Consider the following 26876-nt stretch of genomic DNA (forward strand, 5'->3'; position numbering starts at 1 on the left):
GACAGCACAGGTTCTACTTTGGAAGTCAAGAAATCCACACACCAAATTTAGAACAAAAGTATTGAGGATTAACATATGTCTCCGATCAAACTAATTTAATGGACTTTTTTTCTTCGAACAGTAATAAGCAAAAAAAAGAAAAATTAGCTGAAATTTGTAAAAAAAACAGGTAATATGGTAACGTTAATTATGACTTTATTAATGAGTCATAAATATGATTACATATTATATCCATTCAAAAGTGATGCTAATTTATTTTTTTTATCATCTTGTAATATGAAATTTCTTTCAAAATATCCTGTCTTATGCGAAATATACATAAAAAATATCATTTGTTTTTCGAAATAGTTTTTCTTTTCGTTTTCCCCCCCCCCCGATATCTCCAATCTAGTAAGTCCCGCCACCGGCGACTCTTCAACGGCGAATGAAGGAGAACAAATCAGAAGTCATATCTAGTAACCCTTCGATGGTGGTAGTACATTGGCCATTAATGTGCCAAGGATAATAATATAATATTGTTATTATTTGAAGAAGAAAAAAAAAAGAAATACATAATTACCGCAATCGAGATTAATTAATTCTTTAATTATTTCACGAGGAGTAGGTTCCATTATTTGATTATTTCAATTAATAATTGTTGTGCACGAAGTTATTTAGACTAAGTGAAATTGTATTGTTGAGTTATTTTTTTATTGTTGGTGCTGCTGCTCCAGACGAGAATAGACATTTTATTATTATTATTCTTTTTTTTATTCAAACCATCGACCTCGCGAGAGATCGCATGGTTATCACTACGATTGTTGTTGTTGTTGTTCGCGGAATTGTTTTTAATAATTATTGTCTTGCTTTCAATTAATTTGTGATCATGGGCCATTGTTGAGCTCTAGTCTTCGAATGGGGACTTTCAAAGACTTCACGGTCAACCGTATGGGAAACGAACATTTCGGTCCTTAGACTATTATATTGTAGATATCTTTGTAATATTTATTTGTATACTCAATTTTTATACTGGAAAAGAATTGTTTGTATACTCGATATGGGCTCGACTGTGGATTTTATACTTCTAAATGGAATGTGCTGTGTCTTGAGATTGCCACGAAAGATAGATACTTTCTAAGTTTTGTTCTTGATTGTTCGCATTTTCTCTCTCCCCGTTTCCTCCCCCTTTTTTTTTCTTTTTTTTTTTTCGTTCTTAAGTTATTGTGTTTCGTTGAAATGGATGTGGATCCACCGAACCCAACTACGAACTTGAAAAGATCCAGCAGCGCACCAATGATCAACGAACTGACATCGTCGCCTACGAGCTCGCACGGTAGCTTGCAGAGCAGGAGCGGTAACCATCATCATCATCAGGCGGCTGCCCAGAGGACACCGAGGAGCATGCCCGCTCGTCGTTTCAGCGGGAGCTTCAGCCCGAGCCGCTCGCCGAATTCCCCGACGGCTCCCCTGTCGCCGCTGGTCCTGAGCAGGGTCGTTCAGATCAAGAACGAGGAGTCGATGGACGTGGTTTTCCGGGAGGCTGCTCACGAACGGGAGACGAAGTCAAGGTTGCAGATGTCTCACTCTCTGGAAGATCTTACTCTCGACGAAGCGTCGTTCAATGACAACAAGAGGCCGCATTCGCTGACGGATCCTCTGAGGGTGTTTACCTCACACGCGGGGATGTGCAGCTCTCCGTCGCCCACGAATGTCGGCCGCCAGTGTTTCTCCCCGTCTACTTGTCTTCCTGTTGTACCCAGTGCCTTTGCATCCACGCCTAGTCCGAGTCCTACTCGCAAGAATCTAACCAGGTGCAGCCAAAGCCCGATATCCCTCAGGCCTAGTCAGTTGTCCTTGAAGCGCAAGTATGATATGGACAGCGATGACGGCGAGTACCTCCCGAGCAGTGCCAAGCAACAAAACACCGGAATGTCGTCGTCCGACTTGTCGCCTAATCCTCTTCATGTCCAGAATCTTTCGTTCACTTCCATGGATGAGTGCAGCAGCGTCATCGTGAACGACAGCAGATCGGGCGGTTCAATAAATGACTCTTTGGTCACCTGCGCTTCTTCGCCGTACGGAACATTCAAGCCTTTGGATCCTGCTCCAGCGGACCAGAGCTCTTTCGATTGAGACACAGTTCGAATATGACTTGTAGTTTGATACTGTCTACCGAGATTTATTTATAAATTTGTATTTCATCGAGACAATATCTTCATATTTTGTAGTCAGTCTATAGTGATACAACTGTTATTTTTCTCTAATTACTCGATATTGACATAAATTCAATATTATATGAACTTCTTAATGGACTTTCACGCATTGGATATTTTTCGTTCTTTAATGTAATAATTTGCTTTCTCCTTCATCTGCTATGAAATTCAGATTGTGATTCCATTATTTTTCCTGCTCTGAATTGATTTTTTTTTTCGACGAGGAAAAGATTATAAATAATATTGAAATATGTAGAGAGATTATTTCCGTAATCTCTCTCTTCTATCTATCACAAAATTTTAAGATGCAGCAGTGTCGAAATCCCCTGCAACATCACCGGTTTAAAAGAGAAGGGAAAAAGGGCAGAATCCCGCATGGGTTTCTATGGCCACTAAAAAAATTTTTATTGGTGCCAAAAAACTTTCAGAATTAATGTCAACATGCTTAACAAACAACAAAGTCACTAAGTCTGAGATTGTAGTGATCCATTAGTTGAGAATCACTTGTTGAATTGGAGCTGTACAAGTCCTAGACTTTAAATCGTCATGGTGACTAAAATTTTCTATGTGTGATTACTAAATTAAAGTGTTGGATATCAAAAATTTTTCCGAATTCGTATCAGCATGGAAAGGGGTTATTATTGAACGTTTCTATCTCAAAATATATTTGGCTGGTCGGATCCCGGCTGATATAACTATTATTCGCGACAGAATTCTATGCTATAGTATCGTATGGCTCCTAAGCACTACAATGGCACCCTTAACTCCTTAAATGTTCTAATATTTATTTTTAAAATAAACTCATCAGAATTTTGACTACTATTTTTCTCGCCATCCTCCAGTGCGACACAACAGAAGCTTCCAAAACATACCCATAATCTCTATCTGGGCCATTTTTCAGCGTTGAATTACTGCCTGGTACATGTCTAGACTTTAGAATAATCTGTTATTTTTCGGAAAATATATATAGAGAGTTTGAGAGTAGTTAAATGTATGAGCGTATTTTTGACATAAAAAGTTTGATGCTTGAAACATACTTGGGAAAGGCTCATTGGTCAAAACTAGCAGCAATTGCCATAATCTTTACTATGTCTCTTTACCTATTCAAGCACCTGGCACTCATTTTTAACACTGAAGATGGTCAGGAACCGCTTTTAAAACTAATATGGAATGACAGAAGTTTTTAAACACAAAAAGTGCATAACTCCAACATCACAATTAAGTTAGAATTGCAAATATGTGGCAGAGTTTTGCCAACTCTTGACATAAAAGCTTTTGGGCTGAGCACGCTCATCAAGCCACATGTGTCACTTGGTGTGCATACTCAGCACAACAGCTTTTATGCCAAGAGTTGTCGAAACTGTACCCCACATGTACACATATTTTCTGGCATGCACTGCTACAATAGAAATTTCCCAGAGGAATGTTAATGAGCTGTATGCATATGGTTTAGTGGTAGTACACTACTAAACTGTAGTAGTACACTTCAAGGCACAAATGTGAGCCGGTCTCTCATTTGAAAATGTCTTTCCGCAGAGACCAGGCAGGCCTACAACACCAATACTGACAAAACATGAAAATTCAAGTATTTCCATCTTTACTTCAGAAAATGGAAGTTGGAAACAAGCGTAACTCAACATCATAAATACGTTAGGGCTAAGCATACACTCAGAACACACATTCTCTTCGGCATGTGCTGATTCATTAGAAATTTCATCAAGGAATGTGTATGAGGTGCATTGTGTTCCGGTTAAGTAGTAGTACAGGCCTATCATTTCAACTTTTCATGGGGGGAAGCGAAGAACATATGCTCATTGTATATGTACCATTTCTAATGTATTTGGAGTAGTATATTTTTTTTCTTTTAACCCAACTCTGTCTAAAATGTACTATACTGGCCTATTAGCTCATGAAACCAGCGAAGTCTCATCGGATCGGAACTTTTCAAAAACCAGTCTCTGCACTTTAATCAAAGTATGAATAGGCATGGCAAGCCATTATCAAGTGCGCTTCATAAATCTCTTATTTTTTAAAAAGCATGCCAATGATTGTTGTGATAACCCACCACTACCATTGATAGTAAATTCCCTATATACAGTGTAACCGCTGTTCTATTTGGAGTTTTTTCATCTTCGGATCCAATTCGACATTATTTGTTAAACTTACGGTGGTACAATGTAAACACCCAATAATGTTCGAAAACAAGCCAAGAAGGATTATGGCTTAGTCAAAAATCTTGGTGATAAAAGAAGTTACTATTTAACTGCACATGCACCTGGTACACATTCCTCTGTGAAATTTCTAATATTCTTGCTGGTGCTGCCATCTGTCTTTCATATATAGAATAATGAAAGCACAAATATTTATTGTGCAATGAATGTTTGCATTCACTAAACATTGGACCGAGAATTCCTAGGATAGAAAAAATGAGTCGGGGAAAACTTTTTGCTTTGATTCAAATTGTCCAGCATCAACACTGAGCCTCTCTTCACAAGAGTGGAGCGCTGAAACCTCAAAAACAATATTCAAATTCTAACTCACTTTAACTTCTGTTCACTGTGATTTTACTTTACTAATTTGCAGTGCTTGTGCTTTCTTTTTTTTTCCTCTTCCTATGCACAACCTGGTTCTGACCGCAGCCTTAGCTATATAAAATCAAGAGATGAATCCCAAGCTCCTTTGACGAATGCATCACTGTTTTATCCTCCCAAATTTGACATTTGTCTAGTGCCCATTGCTTGGCTCGGGATGAAATGTTTCATGATAGAGGTACACGTAGATGGGAAAACTAAGCAAATATGCATGTTACAACAAACTTAACACAATTGCATCACAATGTACTGAGTACAAGAGCGAACATCTGCACTCTTGTAGCAAAGTACCGATTTCAGAGATATACTTTTACATGTGCGCAACAGATGTTTCCCTTTTTATATACTAATAGAGCCCAAGTATATAAGGTCATTCAAAATTACCTTGATTTAGCAATCACACATAGGAAATTACACCAATTCCAATATCTTCATTGTCATGATGACCTGGGATTAGTCGAGCTCTAGTATAGTACATATACATACAGTGAAAATTCTATATAATTATACTCGTCTATACAATATGATTACTCTCTGGTCCCTTTGTACTTTCCATAGTGTTAATGTGTATTAACTTTTACATCTACAACAATTCAGTCGAATCCTGTTTTAACGAATACCGTTATAGCGAAAATCTCGTTTTAATGAACACTTTTTTAATCCCTTAAATAAGTTTACATGGAAACAATGCTAGGTAACCTAAAATTCCTTTATAACGAAATTTCGTTTTAACAAAGTGATTCCTCCGGTCTCTTGACGTTTGTTATAACGGGATTCAACTGTATAACTTCTTTTAACAATATGTTTGTTTGTTTTGCCTCTTGAGTATGATTATATAGATGTTTCATTGTATTTATAAGAAATATACCTTGACATATAGCGTGAAAATTTTTTTGACATTTTCCGTAACAAAGTGGCGGCACATTTCTTTAATTGTGCTGCCATTTTCAATCATGAAAATCTCGTAATTATTACCGATTCCCTTATTTAATAAACTTGCTGGCAGCGGTGTGCAAAGCCACTCTCTTCGACTTCAGTCATTTATACACGTGTCTCAAGATACGCTGACAAAAATGAATTGCCGTCATGAAAATGAGGCTGGAGACTGTTAGAGGCGATGCAGTAGAACTTCTATTAATTGGGATCAAGGGAACATAAATATATATTTGGCCAGCTGGTGCAAGCATATAATTTTTCGCCTAATACATTAAGTTGAAGTAGTTGTAAAAGAGTGAATTCAATGCTCCCACTGGTTCTACACCTGGGCCACCGAATCCCCCCCCCCTGCCCATCCACTCGCTTAGATATGGTGTATACTGAATCTAAGGTACACCATATATAGAAAATATTTCATTGCCGGGATACTCTTTGGACCTTGAGTAAATTAGAATTTAAAAAATGAATATTGTGTCTTATAGACCTGATAGGAATCATCCACATACCATGAATTTCCGTATGTATTTACTTTTGTTCTTTCAAATTGAGCACTTCTCTTTTTTGTCACCGGCAATTTACTACCAAATTACTGCTAGAAGTGCGTATACGTGCCTAAGTACTGTCTGAGTGCATGTCTAATATTGTGCACATGAATTTTTAGTGCTGCCATGAATTTTTCAAATGTTCGTACCTACTTCAGTAATATGATAAGATCACTTACAAAATCCTAGTAAGAAAAGATAGTTTCAAAGTCAATTTATATGGGGAAGATCCAGATTAAGGGACGCTGGATAAGAGAGGTTCTTTTCTGAGATTATATCAATTTATACATTTTCCATTGAGGGTAAGGATTATATTAACAGCAGAATACAACCCTCAAATCCATAACCAAGGAGGTAATTACAGTAGTCTCAAAACTTTGAGGTTCCAGGTAATCTAAGGTGCTATTTGAGTTTATTTTTAAATACTTTCCGAAACCTCTGTTTTTCCCCAAGCATGAGTTTTTTTGGTTTTTTTTTTGCCTTGTCCCATTTTCATGAATGCGGTAAATTTTAGTTGGAAGGTCTTGATTGCTAGGCTGGGATTTCTTGTGAATCCCTAGGCACCTCTGTAGCAAATTTATAGTGCAAAAAATAGCTGTATCCTAGTACCTTGAGTCCCTTATCAGCCTCCTTTAACCAGAGTCTGTGGGTCCTGGCAATTGTGTAATGAGTTAATCTATTGAATTGATGTGCAAAATAAGGTAAGAGTAGGGCCCCCTTCCAATCAAACTTTTTTTTTAACACCTTTCGGATAATCTAAGTTTTCAGTAATCTGAGGTTAGTCTAGTTCACTTCAGATTATTGAGACTCCACTGTGATTATAATTTTATGTCAAGAAGAGATGGCTGTGTCTGAATCAGCCATTTTAGAACCCGAGGGTGCATTGATATGTAAGATGTTATAGGCTTACCCGAAAGCGATGATGTATCATATCAAAATTCAAGTTTTATGCTCAGGTGCTGCCATCTATCTGTGATTTTGATTATTATTTTTCGAATAAGTTGCAAATGTTGTAAGGTCTGTTGCTTAAAACTGGGGAGTGCTGAATGAACTGCTGCTGAAATGGCTCATCTGGAATATTTCAGTAAATGTTCTCTGAATGTGCTGAAGACCACGTGGGTTTCATCATACTGTGGTAGTGTATATTCCCTGGGGTTATGAATCTGTTCATGCAGATGTTGTGAAGCATTAGTACATGACACAGCTTAGATCATTTGGCATCCTGAACTAGCAATAAATAGCTACAGGTTGACATTTTTAAAAATCTGGCAACCTTTTTTGGACCTGATTAGTGCCAGATTTTACTGTATATATCTAACATATAAATGACTACCTGTACAGTCCTTTAAAGAAAGAAAAACACTAAATGAAATTAAGTTTTTACATTTTGGGCCGCTTCTTTCCTTTGCTGAATCCATGCTACAGCAAAAAATAATAAAATTAAAAGGAATGAGCGAGAATGCCTGTTGGCAGATGCAAGCAAGAACCAGCAATTGATTATCAAGTACAGCCCTATCAAAACTTAAATTATGCCTCAAGAAAATAGTTGTGCACCAATGCAGTAAATTTGAAAATGCGCTCCAACACCAATGGCGAAAATCGGAAAGAGTCTTATTATTGATAGCCAGACTTTAGAATGTTAGCCTGTATCATTATCATCCAGAATTTAATGTTTTTGAGTGACAGTTTTGCCTTTTTTTAAAATAAATTAATGTAATGGTTTTTTGTTTCTGGAAATTGTATCTAATACAGAGAAAACTAATTTTGTGCCGATCATTTCATGTATTTTTTTTCAATTTTGCATAGTACCTTTTTGGCATTGTTGGTAATTTCCCCATGGTCAAAAACTCTTTTGATCACATCGACCTATATTCTCCGACAGAAATGTCAACTTTATAATATTTCAACAATTTTTTTTTCACAGGTATACGTTTCACATTAGGGTGTGCCATCTTTATTAAAATAATTTTTATTCAGTGTGCTTCAGAATTTTTTCAGAAACGTGTGTTGAGCAGAGCGAAAAAAAAAATACACTCATTGTGATGCATTAATTTAGTAATGGAGTCCCCTTCTTTCTCTGGGCAGTTTACTTGAATTGTAGATTTGTTCATTTTGTGTAAATGACTTTGGCGTACTGTTATTTGTACAAATATATATATTTTTTTTTTTGGAAAAAATTTCTAAAATTTTGCAAATGCTCTGACCATTCTATGCAATGCATATATTTTATTTATTGAATCAATTTTTTTATTTATGCTGTGTAAATTGAAGAACAAAATGATGAATGTATAGAAAACCGGTATAATCTAAATGTAACAGTTATGGTTTCGCAACTGAGGCATAAAATTTATTAATTATTCAGCCCTTACACAGGTTAATTCTTATATTTCGAAAATAAATTTTGAATTCATAATATTCATTTTAAAAGTATTACTGCTGCCAAATTCATGAATTGAATATGCCTTTTTTTAATAGATAAAATTGTAAATTATTGGCTGTAGCTTCATGTGTAAAAGATTTTATTTTGCTCGCAATCAAAGTATGGTCAAATATTTGAGAATTTTCCCCTTTTATTTATTGGTCCAACATTGATCACATGCTTACTTTTTTTTTAGTTTTCTTTAGAAGAAACGTTTTTGTCCAACTATAAAAATACAGAATGCACATTCTGTACAACTATTTCTTAGTTGCACTTTATTCTGTTTTCACAATAACTAATTTAAGGTTCATGATAATAGGTTCATTATAAACCCCCAAAGCAGAATATGTCGAAATCTGCACCGTACATCGTAGAACAATCGGTGCTACTGCAGAACAATCTCAGGAAGAATTTTAAGAAAAAAACTTTTTTGCATGGAAAACGCTCTAAATGAATTTATATGGTGGAACATTTTCAGTCACCTGATAGCTGGCTGCAGAACGTTCTGCTTTGGGGCTATAAACCAGGTGTTCTTAATCTTTTGTGTTCCACAGACTCTTTGTGTCAGTAAAGTGAAGACCTCTCTGACTCTTTTACTGAACAATATTCAGCAGGGACAAAAAAAATTAGACGGCAGACAAATTTTTTAGGAGTCCCAAATAATGGGGTTTTTTCCTTTTCAGACTTAATCACCCTTTTTCATGTTTGATAACTCTGATTTATCAATTACATACAGAAAAGCTTAGGGGCTGAAAAGCTATAAAATATCGATTTTATAGTCTCCTCCTGGGATTTGTCAAGCTTTGATATTTCAGCGCATGTTAAAACAATTAGTTATTTTCCTCATCCAAGTTCACAGACTCCATGAAACCTCTCCAAGGAACCCCAAAAGATCAGAGCAAGAACCACTGCCATGAATATTTGGCCATATCACCATAATTTTGAAATCTGTCTAAAAACTGGAATTTATCAAATATTTGGAAAATTAATATTTCAAATTGCTTTCTTCAGGAACTCGAGAAAACGGGCCCCCCCAAAAAAATTAGATCTCGTTAAAATTTTTGAAAGTAAGTACATAAATTTTGCCAAGTAGGGCCTCAGAAAAATCACATGGGCTTAACACTAGAACCGTGGCACTTTCGGTATACCTAGAACCGCGGACTGGCTCAAATTGGCCCAAACTGTAAAAAAACTGTGTTTCATATTGAAAACATGGAATTTATTTTCGGTTCCTGGGTTTTTCCCTATTTTATTTCAATGTTGTTTAATTGCGTGTATGTAATGGAAAACTATATTTTTTTATGAATATAAAATGGGCTTCAAAATTAGCTAAAAAATAAATACAATACAAATGATGTAATTCAGTAAAAATACGATTTAGTGTACATTATTTATTCTATTCAGTCCAAAAATATTTTTCAGTTATCCCATAATATGACAAAGATGTAAAATAAGCGTGTCAAATTGAGTATGAAAAAGTTTATAATATGATTCTGTCAAATAAGTATTGATTTCTTACTGATAAGGGGAATGATGATAAGGGGTATATGATGAGCAGTTGAGCAATTTTTTTTTTTTTTTATTCTTGCACTTTCATCGCATGTTGAAGTTGCACATCCCATGCAAAAATTAACTGTTTTGTTTCCACATTTTTGTGTTACCTGACATATCAGACTCGTTTATTTTTATTTATTACTATTATTATTTTGATCGCTCTTGAACAGTTACATGATCAAGAACGTACGAACGTTTCCTTTTGCGCAAGGGCAACACATATGATGAACGCAGCTCTTCAATAAGATTTTAGAGGAACTGCTTTCGAAAAATAGTTCTGGCCTTCTGTACTGTTCTATACAAAATACAGGAATAGAATATTTTTATAGTGAGATCCAAGACGTTGTAGAAAACGTCTGTGATGCCACCTTCACCGAATATTTTCTGGGCATTTGAACGTTACACTTTGTTGAATTGTAGGGTGAAATAGTTTGTGTGGGCTACTACTGCCAATATCGACTGCCAGATGAAGCATGCTGAGTAATGAAAAACTTATATTGTTCTTTCCTTCATAAATTGTCATTGTGGCATCATTGTTCCATACAACTGTAGTTTCACTGTCTTTATTGGGCGCCAGATAATATTGCTCTTCGATTTCGTCTCACTGTCTATACTAAGCTTATATTTTTTGGCTTTTTGTATTTGAGCCAGCTTCAGTGTAGTGAAAAAACGTGTCGGTTGAGACATTTCTGGCCTTGTTCTCAAATGGCTTGATCAGTTGCATCACTATGTGCTCTGAAAGAGAGAGATTCGTTGGACGCTGATACTTCCCAAGGTTTGGAAATCTATGAAAAATGTATTTGGTGCAAGCCAAATTTTTTTTTTTCTGTGACATCGTTTGCCTACAGAAATTTCAACTACAGGTTTTATTCTGTTAAGCTTTTACTCTCCCAAAATCTTTATTGAGTTCTGTCAGAATTCCAGGTATTCAAGTTTACAAGGGAAAAAAAAAATTAGCTCTACTTGCCATTTCTCCATTGAAAAAAAGATAATCTGCTCTGATAATAAATTGGCCTTGGCCTTGAAAGACCTTTATTCTTCACTATCTTCATTTACAAATACTTTTTAGAAAGGGTAACCACTTCTAAGAAAATTTGACACCCCCTTTTTTCCTATAGAATAGTACGTTGGGTCAAAATGACCCAAACCTCGGTTCTAGGTATAAGTGCTTATAGCTCTGAAACATGAAATGTGAAGATAAAATTTTCGTGAATTAATATTTGTATGATATCATGAAAAGTCACGAAATTTTTTTAACATCTGCATCTAAGTTTTCGAGATAAATGAAAACAAAGTTTCATTTGGGTCAAATGGACCCACTCCGCGGTTCTAGTGTTAAGACAGTCCTGGCTTTGGTCAGGGAGTTTTCTAGTTTCGGTCAGGGAAATGGTCCAGCAGATTTTGCTGGGGATCCTGCCATTCCATTCTTAACAATTTTATTATTGGTGAATGAAGTTTGTTCATGTGGATGACATTTTTTCTCAAAGTTGCGAAACTAACGTTTAGATTATATGCTGGAAATTACAATAAAAAATGTAATTTTTCATGAGGTAGAAATGAAACTTGATAATTTTTTTTATACATGAGCAGCAGTTGTTTCAGTTGTACAAGCACTATGTTTCTTATTCCCTGAAATACTGCTGTAGAAGTTTCCTATACATTTTATCTAAGGATGAAGTTAGTCTTCATTAACTATCGCAAATCTCAGTTTCTATTTCTGTGGATTTTCTTTTTTAATTTTCTTGTTAACATCCATAAATTAGTGAAATTGCTTGTACATATTATAATGAATTGAATTATGATATACTTTTACTTTGTTTTCAAGCCTTTTATTTGTTGTATAAGTGTACAAATTCAAACTTGATTCTTACTGTACGTGTGAATGCAAACCAAAGGTTGTGTAATATATGTATGTGAGTGTAAAGAAAGAAAGCATGATATGTAGGTGTCTTTGAGGAAAAGATTTTTTTTTTCATATTTCTCAGCGATATAATTTTTTATGTAATGCCTGTGTATATATTAAATTTATATTACTTATGTGTATATTGTTTATTTTCAATTAGTTCTCTTCGTTCAAAACATGTGAAAACTTTTATTCAAGCTTTGTAGTTAGTTTAAGTGTTCGTCTCATTTAATTTTGCCAAAATTGAAGTTTTTATATAAGAAATGTTTGACCTTGTACATGTTTTAGTGGACATCATGTATCGTGACCTTTATACTTTTATCCCAGGTGCAAGTTCTTTTTGTATGAAATAATTGACCTGATAATTTTTAAGTCCATCAAACTTATTTTCAGAATTTTTATCTGAAGTATTTCATTAGATATATTTCATTGACATCTAAATTGAATTAAGTCAAGTCACATTGAAAGAAAGCTCTTGTCAGTATTGTTAAAATGGGCATTGCCATCACTTTTACTCCACGGGATAAAATGTATGGATTGTGTGTAACATCGGTTGATTTGTTCAATTTACATTTTTATTACTTGATTTTCATTGGATTATTAGAATAATGTCTGTGCTTAGTTTTTTTTTCTCACATGATTTAGGAAATGTATTTCAAAGTATTTGTATTCAGAGGTGATACATGCTCAAACAAGGTTGTATATTCAGACCATGATTACAAAATATTAATGAGATTAGAATATAAAATTATATACATAGAGAGAGGAATCACCTTTTTTGTCTTCATCTCCCTTTACATGTGATTTATTATATTTCAAAAAGCGTGATTCTGCAATAAAATTAATTTTAAAAGCGTGATGGCTCTTGGTATATCAGCAGTTTATAATATGTGCCACATATTTATATACCTCATATTTGAGAAGCCTACAAAATATTTGAAAGTTCATGAATTGATCAATGAAATGTATGTTATGTTTTTTTTTTTGACAACTATCCAACACCAGTGATGTTCGTGTTTACATGTGAAACTAAGATACTCAGATTAGGAAAATGAATACTACAAAATTTTCTTTAAAATATTTTTTTTTGTTAAAATTATTTAATAGAAAAAATGTGTACGAGACTGGAAAATAAATTTTCTAATGTATTTCAAACTTCATCCAAGATTGTGTTTAGTAATGACTACATTTTTTTTTCTTAAAATGTTGAGTTTATCTTATGAAAAGTCATCTAAAATGGTAACTATCAGAAGACTGTGAATTATTTTTTATTTGTTGTATATGATGATTGGCATTGTGTTCAATTTACTTCAGTGTAATTGTTAATTCTACAACTGTAGAAATTGTTTCCATGTTCATACTTGGAAAAGCAATAACTTTGAATGGTTGGCTATTGGAAGTTGGATGATTTTGACCAGTAAAAGGAATTATTGGTGCAAACTTCAATTGTAAATTTTCATCCAAAGCAAACAAATTTTTTTTTTTTACCAAATTATTCATTTGCTGTTACTAGTGACAAGGAAGAGAAAGGGTTTTATCTATCACTTCATTTTTCATTATCAGTGTCACAATACATATAAAGAAATTACAATTAGGTAAAAAATTGCTGAAGCAGATTACAAATTCAAACAAAGACTTTTATTTTGTGCAAATTACATGAAATAGCGTCATTCTGTATGTAGAAAAATTCTTGAAAACATTGGTAATTAAATTGTGAAAATGAACTGAGCATGTTTAGATACAAAGTACTTGTGCTGTCTCAATAGTTAGGACTGGAGAGGTTTTTTTCATGTTCAATCAATAATCGAATGGCTGTATATGTACAATTGTATAAATAAATGACCATAATTCCTATTCTCATTCTGTGGCAAGTGATTACAAAAATACAATGCTGTATATCTTCATGTGTTCTTGATAACATTTTAATGCATGGATTATTATATTTTATTTTTCCAAATCATGAAGTCCAAGTTTTTCGATTTACATCTGAATTGACAGATATTTTAGACTGCGTGATTATGAGGAACTGAAGTTCTTAGTTTAAAAACAAAATGACTGTCTATACCAGCATATCACCAGCTATGAAAATTTGTTTTCTGACTCTGAATTTTTCTGACTTACATGTGCAAAATGTTTACACCTAAAACAAATTTATAGTTCTTAATAAAAACAATAGTGTTTATTGTCGCATGGATTCCAATATTTTCCCTCAAAAAATGTTCAATCAGGTATTTGTATGTAATTAGTTTTGTACAGTAATGTGCTCTGCTCAGTAGCATGTGTGTGTGTGTAATTAAATTAATTTAGTCTTTTGTCGACCGTGGCAGCATCGTTCTTTTATTGTCACTTTATGGAAGGAAATTTCTCTGTACCAAGTTGAATGTATGTACACGACTGGTTCATATATGTTTGTATGTGTGTTCGAAGAGATGCATATTTATATATTTTCTCTTTCAAATGCAAATATTTCTTACATCGCTGTAATCTTTATTGAACCATTGGAAACTTTTCTCTACAAATTTGTCACTGTAATTTGCATTTTCTACGTCGATGTTAAATTTTTTTCTACATGGAAAAGAAGGAAAACGAGAGACAAAATATGTATGTGTGTAATATAAATCTCTCAGTAGATCTGATTATTCCAACAATGTGAAAAGTTTGCCCTAGAACTGTGATAGATGTGAATTGTACCTTTTTCTTTTATAAATGTGTTACTTAGTGTGTGTTGTGTGTAATTATACGTGTATAGTTGTTATGAGAATACTTTTAGACCGAGTGATTCGATATCATGTTGAGCTTTCTAAATTATATGTGCATATTTTGTAAAATAATTTGTAATTTATATAGCTCTTCTGACTGTTGTTATTGCTTTGTTTAACTTGTGAGCATTGTATAGACGTGTAAATAAATATACATATATCCTGATAGTTTTTTGCTCATTAAATGTGTGTTACAATCTATGAAGTGTCTATTCTTTTCTGTCTTGCGTATTGCAAATTGTTCCATACTTTTTGTTTAAACACATTTTTCCATATACTTCACAAAAAAGTAAAAAAAAAGTGGTGTTTACTGTCTTTTGCTTGAACAGCACTTTTACAACAATGTGTGGACAATTTCCCTCTCCCTCCCCCCCCCCCTAAAATGATCACTGATTTCATTGATTAAGCCATCAGGTTCGGTATTTTTAATTATGGACAATTCAGTTGATAACACAAGTATTTCTTTGATCCTGATGCATTCATCTCAGATGCAACTTTCAAATTAATATCAAAACTTTTTATGGGAGAAATAATATAGTGCAGCCCTTGCATACACCAGAAATTTATATTGATGGTTCATATCAGTTATATTTTGTCACTCAAGTGTTTTAAAAATCAATAAGTATGTATGTATGGTAATTCATCATCATTTCAGTACATTTTTTCAGATTTTGCAAGATCATACCCATAAATCCAGATGTTTTCCTGGTTTGCCACTAGCAATGGACGTCTTTTCACAAGAACGGTTGTTGGTATTGCATCTGCATCTGTGTTTGGAGCCAATGCAATCTTTCATGGACCACTTCTTGATAAATACCAAAGTATTGTCAGCCTTTATGAGTAAGTGATTTTTGGTCGAGTTCATCTGGAAAAAAAAAATCTTGAAGAGGCTATACTACTGGTTTATAGATTTTCATTTGTGCTTAATTTTTTAATTCAACCGAAAATACGAGAGAGGGTAACCCACATTGATAAGACATCCACCTAGTTTGCCTAAGAAACTTAAGTAACAGATAAAGTAAATAAGTTTGACATCCTCTCTAAGTGCTTGTGTTGTCAGAATCTTTCATAGCAGAATTGCCGCTTCCATTTGTGGGAAAAAGATTGCAGCAAAAGGACTACCATTTGTGCATACTGGAAAGTAGATGCATATAAGTAGCCTAATGTAGGTTGACAAAGAAAAATTTAGGTGCCAGCCAGATTTCTCTCTGAGCTGAGCATGGTTTCGCTTAGGAAAACCTGTCTTAAAGGAATTTTTTTTGCATTTGATAACACTTCTGGGACTACCTAGAATGATGGTAGCAATCATTTTTTTACCTCTATGGAAATAAATCATCATATATTATTTTTCTTCGCCAAAACTTCTTAAAACAGTATTCACTCGATCTCTTTAATGCATTTCTACAATAAACCCAAGTCCATACCAATTTTTTTGGAATTTTGTTAATAACAGAAGGGCTTATTATGACAAAGTCTACTCCCATGTTTTGTTAAATTGAAAATAGGCTTGACTATTTTTTTCCTCTGAGCTCTTGCAATGTGTGGCTTCGTTTTCACTTGGCAGTCTACTGACAAGGTCTGAAGTACAATACACTTGAGAAATTGCATATGCAAAAGGAAAAAATGTGAATCGCCACCTGAGCAATGTAAAATACATTCATAAGACAGCTTTTCAATGCTGATCGTATCGTGGGCTGAATGAGTTCATTTTATTGAAAACATCAATGACACTCATTAGTAGAGTAATAAAATAGCATAATTTCTCAGAAATTTCTTTTGTCTGCATTATCAGTTTCATCTGTGCATGGCACTCAAGACAGATTTTCCCAGCTTACCAACTGTAGAATGATTTTTTGCTCAGTCAAAAGTGTGATATGTGGCAAAATAATGACCCTCCACCCACATCATCCAACAGGGCACCTAGGCTGGGATATTTGTTGGGGGCCCCTCTATAGAGAATTTATAGTGTGAAGAAGCAAAAAATGGTAAGAATCATCTCAGACCATGGGCTGGATCTCTATCCATGGATAAAAATGGAGATTCTTTTTGTCATGCAACATTGTCCCAGTAAATGCAATGCATTAAAAACACAGAGATCCATAGAAACACTGAATGGATTGAATAACCTATGACGATGAGCTTTTTTTTCAAAAGTGTACCTTTGAATGGTACAAAATGGGTATTGGAGAAAAGCAAACACCATTATAGAGCATCTGTTCCCTCAATATTTAAGGTTCCTATAATTAGACTGTCCAATTCAGCATGTTTTCAATCATATTAAATATCTCTATAGCAGTCAAAACAACTGCTAACATCGTTCTAGGTAGAACGTCAAGTCACCACTAAGCTAAGAAACCTAAAAGATTTATATTCTCAGAATTTTATACCCTCGACAAGATGAGTAAAGTCATGAAATTTCTATAACTTCAGATAAATTGTTCGGGTGTAATCATGTTAAAGTAACTTTGCAGTCAAAATGACAACTTCCTTTGTTCTAGTGTTAAGACACCCTGTCATGAAATCAGAAAAATTTTGTGTTATCCATACACTCAAATTTAGCAATCACTTTAATAGCATTTTCAGTGCCAATTTAACAGCCATTCTGAAATGATTATAGCTTCCTGTCAAATGGTCCCTGGCATTGAATGATGACAGTGATCTGTCAGTCACTAGAAGTCACATGCCTGCATATTGGTTGAGCCTAAGAATGTAAAAAAAAAAAATTATTTTGCTGTATCCATAATTTGTTTGTAGTACCTCAGAATAATGTTTACAAGGAACATATTCAATGGGAAAAGTGATTAGTAATCCATCTCTTTAGTTTAATTCTTGAAGAGAGAAAGAAAAAAATGTGTTTTTTTTTGAGAATTTAGCTTGATGTTAAAATGAAAATTTGATTATAAAAGCTTCCCCATTTGTAACACACTTTGCTATGAACGAATATTTTCTCTACCTTTAACATTAGCTCTTTGACAATCACAAATTACTTGCAAGAGTGTGATTCTCGTTATAAGCTGTAGTCATTATAACAGACTTTCACTGTACTGTAGTTACTACCACTATTGAGTTCCTATTACTTTTCTGGTGCAGATTCTTAATATTTTTGTTTCCTGCAATGGAAGGACTTTTTTTTTTTTTTCGTTCACACTTGCATATTCTTTTGTTGCTGTACTTGTTAAACATATGCTGCACATGGAAATGATGAAAATTTTGGAAATTTTTAATCAAACCAAATTTAGTTGATTGTTTTGATATGAATTGTGGACTACACACACATATATTTCATATTGCCTTAAGAATTTTGCTATCATTCCTTATGTTTGCATCATATTATCAAAATCTTTTTTTTATCTCTCTCTCCAGAAATGAGGAGCCCGCTCTTCTGAATGAGAGCACCATGGCTTTGGCTCAAGAAGTAAGGGCAAAATTTATTTTATAATATACATTTATATCAGGCCTTTTTGTCTTCTCTAATGAGGTAACCAAAACTTTTCACATTTTAAAGGTCCTGTCCATACCATAGCTGCCAGGTCTCCTGGATTTTTCCGGAGTGTCCCAAATTTCTATTCCATTTTCTGGACTCCCTAGAAATTCTTACATCTCTTGAATTTTGACTATGATTGTAAAAAATATTTACTTTTTTTGTGGGGGGGGGGGGGGAGGGATAAGATTATTCCCTAAGAATTTAGCTGGAAAAAAGACCATCGCTTTTGTTTTTTTTCACTAAAGAAGCAGCATCAATTCAGCCTTTCAAAATCTGAAATTGACAAGATGACTTGTCATACATCAAAATGCTTTGACATATGTCCCATTGAGTTTACATGTCCCATTTGGGACCCTATGGAAATTTTTTTGTAAGCAAGATTTCATTTAGTAACGATAGTTCTAATTTGGAGGTGTAATGACAAGAATGAATGCCAGAACTTCGCCACTGGACTTATCCCGTTGCCAAGATCTCTTCCAAGGTATTCATTCGAGGTGTAATGACAGGTAATTTAACCTTCTGGTCGGTGATGATTGGCGACTTCGTGTTAATGCCAATGGTTTGCACAATGTCATGTTTTTGCATAGAGGAAAAATCCTTACAATATTACTTTTCTTCATGAGAAACCCCTGTATTGTTTTTATCATTGCATATGGAATATCGTTATATTGAGAGGCAACATTATCATCACGTGCCATCAAATTGATGCTGCCATTGGCACTTTTTTTAAATTGGCTTTGTTAGTACTACCAAAAACAAATGTGCTTTTCAATACTTATTTGACACCGAAAAATTTAATTGATTAAGCAAAATTGAGTTAGATGTATTGCCCCTGTGAAGAGGTTTATCGTAATACACTTTGGTGCATCACGCAAAAAGTAGCGATACCGAACATCTTGTAATACACTGGTGAAGTAAACTAAGAGAATTTGCATATTTTATCGAATTTCATGAAAAGAACTGAACTGAATGTGAAACCACTGATTCTAGACAAAAATGCAAATCTTGTACGTCAAATACGTAAGCGTACACGTGTGTGTAGGCGGAGCCAGCAGAGAAACAGGCTTTATAAGCGCGCGTAAGTTAAGACGCATTTCGTTCGCTAGCACACCTCGGCGAATTTCTTGGTGTTATTTTGCAGCAATCGGTTAATTTCAAATTGCAACAGTAAAAATGAGTAACCACCAACGTTTATATGATGGAATGAGGTGGCGAATTGTGGGGAGGCTAGAAGCAGGCCAATCTCAAGTCCAGATTTGTAGAGAGTTAAATTTAACGCCCAGCGTCGTGTGTAACTTATGGAAACAGTTCCAGGATACCGGATCCTTCGAGAGAAAGCCTGGGCAAGGTTGTCCAAGAGCCACGACGGCCAGAGAAGATCGCCATTTGTCGATTATAGCGAGGCATAACAGGAGTGCTACAGCTTCTCAGCTCTCTCGTGACTTGTATGCAGCCACAGGAACCCATGTATCAAGGATGACTGTATCCAAAAGACTTCATGAGAGAGGGTTGTTAGCAAGAAGACCTGCTGTTTGCATCCCGCTCACTTCTACGGACAGGAGAATCCGTTTATCATGGTGCAGAGAGCATATAAAGAGAGACTGGAGTATGGATTAATGGGTGACCGTTCTCTTCACTGATGAGTCCCGGTTCAGCCTAAGCACCGATTCTCGCCGTGCGTTCATATGGAGAGAACCAGTAACCCGCTACCTACCCTACAATGTCCGCGAAATCTACCATTATGGCAGAGGAGGTTTAATGGTCTGGCCAGGCATCATGTTGGATGGCCGCACACCTGTCCATGTCTTTGAAAGAGGCACTGTGACTGGTGTGAGGTATAGGGATGAGGTCTTGGAGCCCTATGTTCGCCTTTTCAGGGGTGCAGTTGGCCCTGAGTTCATTTTAATGGACGATAACGCGAGGCCACATAGAGCTCTTCTGCTCGACGATTTTCTAGAGAGTGAGGATATTTGCCGGATGGATTGGCCAGCCAGATCTCCAGACCTTAACCCTATAGAGCATGTCTGGGACGCTCTGGGGAGGGCAATTGCAACTCGCAACCCCCCCCCCCCCCTCCTGGAACCAGCCAGGGAATGAAAACAGCGTTGCTGAACGAGTGGGACCAATTGCCACAGGAAATGATAAACTGCCTTATTTCAAGTATGAAATCACGCTGCGAGACCTGTATATCTGTAAGAGGGGACCATACCCCCTATTAACCAATTTTTTTGTTTATTCTGCAACCGCTGTTTCACACCTTCCAACTCCAACGAGTATTACGCACGATCATGTGTGTGTATTACAATTATTGAATGGTTATTTGTTTTGTATTATATCAATGTATGTACATATCAAATTTCATTAAAATCAGTACAGTAGTTCTAGAGATAATCGACCAAGTCTGCAAATTCTCTTAATTTCTTACACCAGTGTAGATTGGGGTTCATTATAATGTAGTTTGTATTGTATTTGAGCGGAGTTTAACATCGGACTATAATCAGTTGCAAACAAGATTTAAAAAATATCATTGTAAAAAGCTATGTATTGTTATATTAAGCTCTCTTCCACGTATTGTTATATTGAGTAATTTTTGGTGAGGTTTTACTGTATGATATAATTCTGCTATGGACTAAAATGTTTGATTGTTTGGTAAAACAGTATACCACAGGGCTTGACAAATCAAAAAAAAATGTAGGCACTAGTCCAGTTCTCTAGGAGCCAAACAAATTTTTTTTCAACTTTTGGTGACAATGAATGTTTCCCATATCATTAATAGAATGATAAAAATTGAGACATTTTTGTGTCACCTTCGACTTCATTTTAATAATAATACATAGTAAATTTTAAGTGCAAATATTAATTGTTTATTTGCCATGGTGGCCAGAAGCCTGTGATTTGTCAATGGAGTAAACCTTTACCTCACTATTTCCTCTCACCACATTGATGCACTCGCACATAAAACCAATTTTGTGTTATTCAAATGAGTTCGGTGTTGGAAATTTATTAATTTAAGTTACTAATATAATTACTCAATATAAACTTAATGTAATGTTAATTACATTAGTTTATATTGTTTACTTCAATTTTCTTTTGTATCCCAAGATTGTTGAATTTCGCAAAAGCCCAATACATGGCCATTTTAACTTCAGTAGGCTTTTTGAAAGTAGTTTCGACTTTGCTGAAAACTACTCTCATAATTAATAATATAAAAATTTCCAGATCATTAAAATGTATTGAAAGGGGAAAAAATTACATTTGTTCGACCAGCAAATACTTGCTTGGTTGTCATAATGCATGTGTACCACTTTGAAGTCCAGTTGCATATATGGGCTTCATATTAATGAAACCAAAGTCAAAAAAAGTTAGTAGTTTGATATTGTAATTGTACAAGATTAGGAATTATCTGTGACTGGCAGTTAGTCACTGATAATTCAGCTTGATAATTTAGCAAGATTGATGGATTAAAACAATAAAAATTTTTATTGACATAAAAATTGAGTCTCTATTGCTGGGCTTCTTATCTTAGAGCCGCTCCCCCCTGGGCAAAAGGCCTATTAGTGCCCCTTAAATCGGGGGGGGGGGGGGGTTGCATTATGCTCTGTTGAACAGCAGGAAAGCTGCCAATAATTCAGCTTTAAGCTTATATACATTGAGTGAAGAGTTTCTGTCGGACCAGACACGATTCTGGCTCTGTCTCTTCTGGTATGTAAGCCCTTTACCCGTTTGGATTGTGTGAAGAGTTTCTGGTTTCTATAAAAACTTTGAAGGCCTATTGTCACTAAAGTGATTCTTAAATAGAGTGTGGAGACACATTAGCAGGAGTTTAAATAGCATAAGAACCATGGTTTAAGCTACGGTTGCATTTTTCACAAAATGCGAAAGAAAATCGTAGAATGCGAAAAAAGTAGTAGCCACTTTTGCAAAAATGCGTACAGGAGGTACGCAATAAGTAGACATCCAACCATCAATCATTACATAAGCATTGTAGCATTTTGCTAAAGCTTCCCCCCCCCCCCATTTTGGCTTTTTTTTTTGCGAAAGAAATTTTTTATCCAGCTTAAACCCTGATAAAAACATAGAAGATAATCAGGATTTTCAAAAAGTAACCAGATAAGCGAAGTGATGCGTTATCCAGGTGACTCACTAATGAGATCTGACTGTATATCATACTCAAATTTGTATGATAAGACAAAGATATACACATGATAATACGTGAGGAGTTTGAAATAAAAACAAAAGATAGGAAACATAATTTTGATTTAATTTCTGAAATCTGTGCTTGTTATTCTGAATAAGAATTTTTTTGTTCTAGCGGTACATAAAGACTGATGATAATAATAATTGTTTTATCATCAAATGTAGGTTATGGAAGATATGGAACTGAAAGAAAAGGAAAAACAGAGGATATCATTTTTCAGTGTTTTAGGCCATGAACCGTTCCACGCAGGAGGAAAAAATTCTCCATGGGGTGCCATCATAGGACTTCCATTTCATTTCCAGAGGGATATGAAATTTAATTTTAGCAAATTGAAATTGGCTGGTGTTGAAGATTTCAATTGGAGCATAGATGGACTCGATTTGATGGATGCCATGCAGCTGTCCAAAGAAGCGATTAAATTTGCTATCGCTCGTGAAATTTTATTGACAGACATAAAACTTGTTATAGAAAATGCTGGTATAGCCGCTCTATTAATGGTTCTGATACCCGCAAGACTCAGTTATCTTATAAATAAAAGATTCAATACATTTAAGATGCCCATAAAAACTAGATTAATATTTTACAGCATAAACTACTTCTTAGGCATTCTGCTATACTATTGTGTCAAGCATCCAACAAGACATCTGAGAGACAAAAAATGTGACGAAATAGCAGCACAAATAAATGATAAATACCTTAAAGGGGGAATCGAATTCTATCAAAAGACTTTGAACAAAAACAGAGAATTGAGAGAGTTGATGGGTTTGAAAGGGGAGAGATTGTTCACGCATGAAGGAAATGAAAACTACTTTTTATTTGTTCCGAGGTTGCCTTTTACAAAACGTTTAGAGCTCCTTCAAGAATTAGAGAAGAAAATTAAAGAAGGTTCTGATTAGTATGAATGTGTGTTGCGATCATTGTCATTATTCGGTCATACAGAACTGTGAAATACATTGTCGTTGCTGTAGCTAATACACTATTTCTGTGTCATAAATACAATTTTTGCACCATACCTGACCGTAAAGCTTTCTATAGGCTCAATTACATCGGGCAAGTTTGATAGCTACTTGCTGCAACTGAAGTCGTTCTGCATAATAATGTTATCAAGTATAAATTCTTTGTTTGCTCTGCTGGTACGAGTAAAGTTGAAGGGTAGACTACTTTTCTTGTTACTGCCAGCATTTTTTTCTCTCGAGTGCAATATGGGTGTGACTACTTTTTTTTTTCTTCTCGCTTTGGTTAGCGAATAAAGAGAAAGATGACAATATACAAAAGGAAGGGAAAGAAAATGAGTTGCTCATCATCTAGAGCACAATTTCCTTTGTTATTGAAATTTGCTGCGCTAGTTGAAACAGGTTTGCGTGCTAGCTACGTTATTTGCCATAAAATAGCTAGTAAACTCGCCAAATGTAATTGAGCCTTATGTATTTTTTTTTTCACATTTTTAGTTCTTATAAAATAAATTTAATAAAGATGGTGAGATGGCAGCGATTCTCTGCTGTTTATTTATTTATTTTAAACTTATTTTTTATGCCAATTATATACATATTATATATAATTAGATTACATTGTCCATGTCTATTTTCTTTAATTTCTGAGATTGAAAATAAAAATGCCTAAAAAATATACAGGGTGTCCCGTAGATCCAAATTCTGTCTTTATCTCATCAACGATTCTTTGTAGAGATACAGTTCTAACTTGAAAAATTCTCAAAATGTGTTCTCAAATCACTGTGTACCAGTTTTGAGCGTGAAAATAGTGTGCCACAAAATAAAATACTTCAATTATTTTAGATTTAACTTCCAATTAAGAAGTTATTTACCCTGTCTCTTTTGAGGCAAACAAAACAGGTTCCACATTTCTAAGTGAAATATTCACTGAGAGATTTAAATTAAAAAAATCAGAAAATGTGGGGAAAGAAGCATTGTTCATTAGTTTATGCCATTCTTTCCCACTTTTTCTCCCATTTTTAATCTCAAAGGTTTCAGCGAATAGTGCACTTAGAAACATGATTTTTTTTTTGTCTTAGGCACAACTTTCTAATTGAAAGTTATAACTTGGGGGCTGTATAAAAATTTAGACTTTTTTTTATTTTACAGCACACTGTATTTTCACTCACATAACTGATACAGAGTGATTTTTAACACATTTTGATCATTTTGTAAATTGGAACAATGCCTTTACGACGCATGGTTGAGGAGATTAAATGCTGCATCGGGACTTACAGGACACGCTGTATAGTCAAACCTTGATTTAGCCCTTTACATCTCTGACATTATGAAAAGTAGAATAAGACGAAAATTATGATAAATTAAAAGTATAAATGTAATGATAATAAATATCATGTAAGTTATTTGTTATATATATAGGTCATTTTACTTCTAAGATAAAAAATCAATATTTTTGAACAATTAGCTCAAAACAAATTATCTAACTTTAAAGTACTATCAGGATATAAAGTGTTAACAAATCAGATGAACCAACATTTTTATTCTTTGAACTGCTTTAAAATTGTTATATCAGGTTGAAATTAACACAAATACATGCACAGAAACTTGTAAAAACATTGGTTAAATCAATTTTTAATGTTATTTTATATGAAAGGGCAGTTATTTGGAAAAAAACTTAAATGTAATATTTAATCAAAACAAAAGCATTACCCAAGTGCACTCTTTTAAGTGATTAAGTTTGTGTTATACAAGAAAATTATTGTTAATTACTTATATAAATTCAAATCATTCAATCATGTTTGTTTTTGAAATTTGCTGTTAAATAAATTTGCTATAGCCTCCACTGCTTCATGTTATCACAACTTCACTGCATAAGTATTTAAATGCATTTTGAACAGTTATTTCCTTTTTTTATGTATTAAAAATTGTTTAGATTGGTTTTACATGGAAGTAAAAACTGTTATCTTAATTTTACTTGTGTGGATTTATTCTGCGCCCTTCATTGCTTTTTTTTTTCTATAGGAATGAACTAGACTGGTCACATTAATAATATTTACGCAATATACTATTTTAAAATGGAATTGGTCTAAAAATAATTTTCATAGGACAAAATAGCGCATGAACTTCATCAAGCATCAGTCAGCAAAATAGTGAGAAGGTAACATACGATTTTTTTTTTTTTTGTCAACTGTAGTATGTGATGCCTCACTATTTTTTCATACGCAGTTTGCATTCTCAATGAAGCAGTATCAACTTGGCAATCATCATCAACACAAGGAAATGTGATACATGTGGTTCTAAAATCTTAAGCTTGAAATAGTTATCATAAAATGCTTACTTTTTTTTATTTAACAAAACTTTGTGCTTCAATAAGTTTGCTAGGGTGCATGGACAGAAATGCGGGGGTTGTGACATCCCCCCCCCCCTCAAGTCTATCTTCACTTGTGCCAGGTATTAAGTATCATCTGTTAATTTAACAGGGAAGGGACAACCGATTTTTGAACCATTTTATAAATTATTTCATGTCATTGTGTCGACAGAGCTTGAGAAATCATCAAAGGAAAAAGATTAGGCTCCAGCTTAAATAAATTCCAAAAATTTTATGTTTTCAGACAGATTTAGTTATCACACATTAAAAATTCTAAGTACCAATGTAATTTTTTTAATCACAGTGACTTGGCGCCTGGGATTTCTCAACCCCTGATGTACAATGTATATTTAAGTGAGCATGGTGAAATCCAGTCTACGGATAATTCTATTTTATCTTTTCACTACTTTGAGGGCGTATTTGATATTATCTTGGTACATATATTGTCTATATCAACACCTGTAGAACAGGATTATTGAACATTTTACGTTCATTACATTCTTGTGAATGAAATCAGAGTTTGCAATAACTTCTCTCATAATTTTAAGCACCCCAAAAGAACTGTGATGTTGCTTAGTGGCAATCGCTTTCCTAATTATCTGTTTTGGTAGCAAAATATCTCGCTGTTGCTCTGTGGCAGGGGTGGCCCCAACAAGGTAAAAATAAATTATCTAATTAAAATGAATTTACATAAGTTGTTAAATTAAATGTGTGAATATTATTTGAGCTATTCTTATTTCAACAGCTGAAAATTACTTTGATTGTTATTAGTGACAAAAATAATTTATATATCACCATACCACCTTTTGGAACACTCAAATTGCTGTTAAATCTTGTCATGGGCAATTTTTTTTTTCTAATTTTTTCCGTCACCTTGTTTGGCAAATTGCCTATTTTACCAAAATAATAATTGAAGAAAAATCGGAACAAATGTTTCATTTGTAAAATTCAAAATATGGATGGGTTAGATGGAATAGTTT

The 26876-nt window shown here is 34.3% G+C and overlaps 2 protein-coding genes across 2 annotated transcripts; both read left to right on the forward strand.

Annotated features, from left to right (window-relative positions):
• The first annotated feature begins 426 nt into the window (after window positions 1–426).
• On the forward strand, window positions 427–25497 carry LOC149078604 (transmembrane protein 177). Its single transcript, XM_089240718.1, has 4 exons — window positions 427–600; window positions 15565–15736; window positions 18260–18311; window positions 22743–25497. Exons 2-4 carry the CDS (start codon window positions 15594–15596, stop codon window positions 23472–23474), a joined length of 927 nt encoding a protein of 308 aa, XP_089096844.1. The 5' UTR covers window positions 427–600; window positions 15565–15593; the 3' UTR covers window positions 23475–25497.
• LOC149078605 (P2R1A-PPP2R2A-interacting phosphatase regulator 1) lies at window positions 984–2195 on the forward strand. The gene has a single exon (XM_089240719.1). The coding sequence runs from the start codon at window positions 1216–1218 to the stop codon at window positions 2110–2112; it is 897 nt and encodes a 298-aa protein (XP_089096845.1). The 5' UTR covers window positions 984–1215; the 3' UTR covers window positions 2113–2195.
• Window positions 25498–26876: the final 1379 nt, after the last annotated feature.

The sequence above is a fragment of the Pholcus phalangioides genome, unplaced genomic scaffold (assembly GCF_987345545.1).
Source record: "Pholcus phalangioides strain wild (caught in Gottingen) unplaced genomic scaffold, Ppha-v1.0 ptg000013l_1, whole genome shotgun sequence".
NCBI lineage: Eukaryota > Metazoa > Arthropoda > Arachnida > Araneae > Pholcidae > Pholcus > Pholcus phalangioides.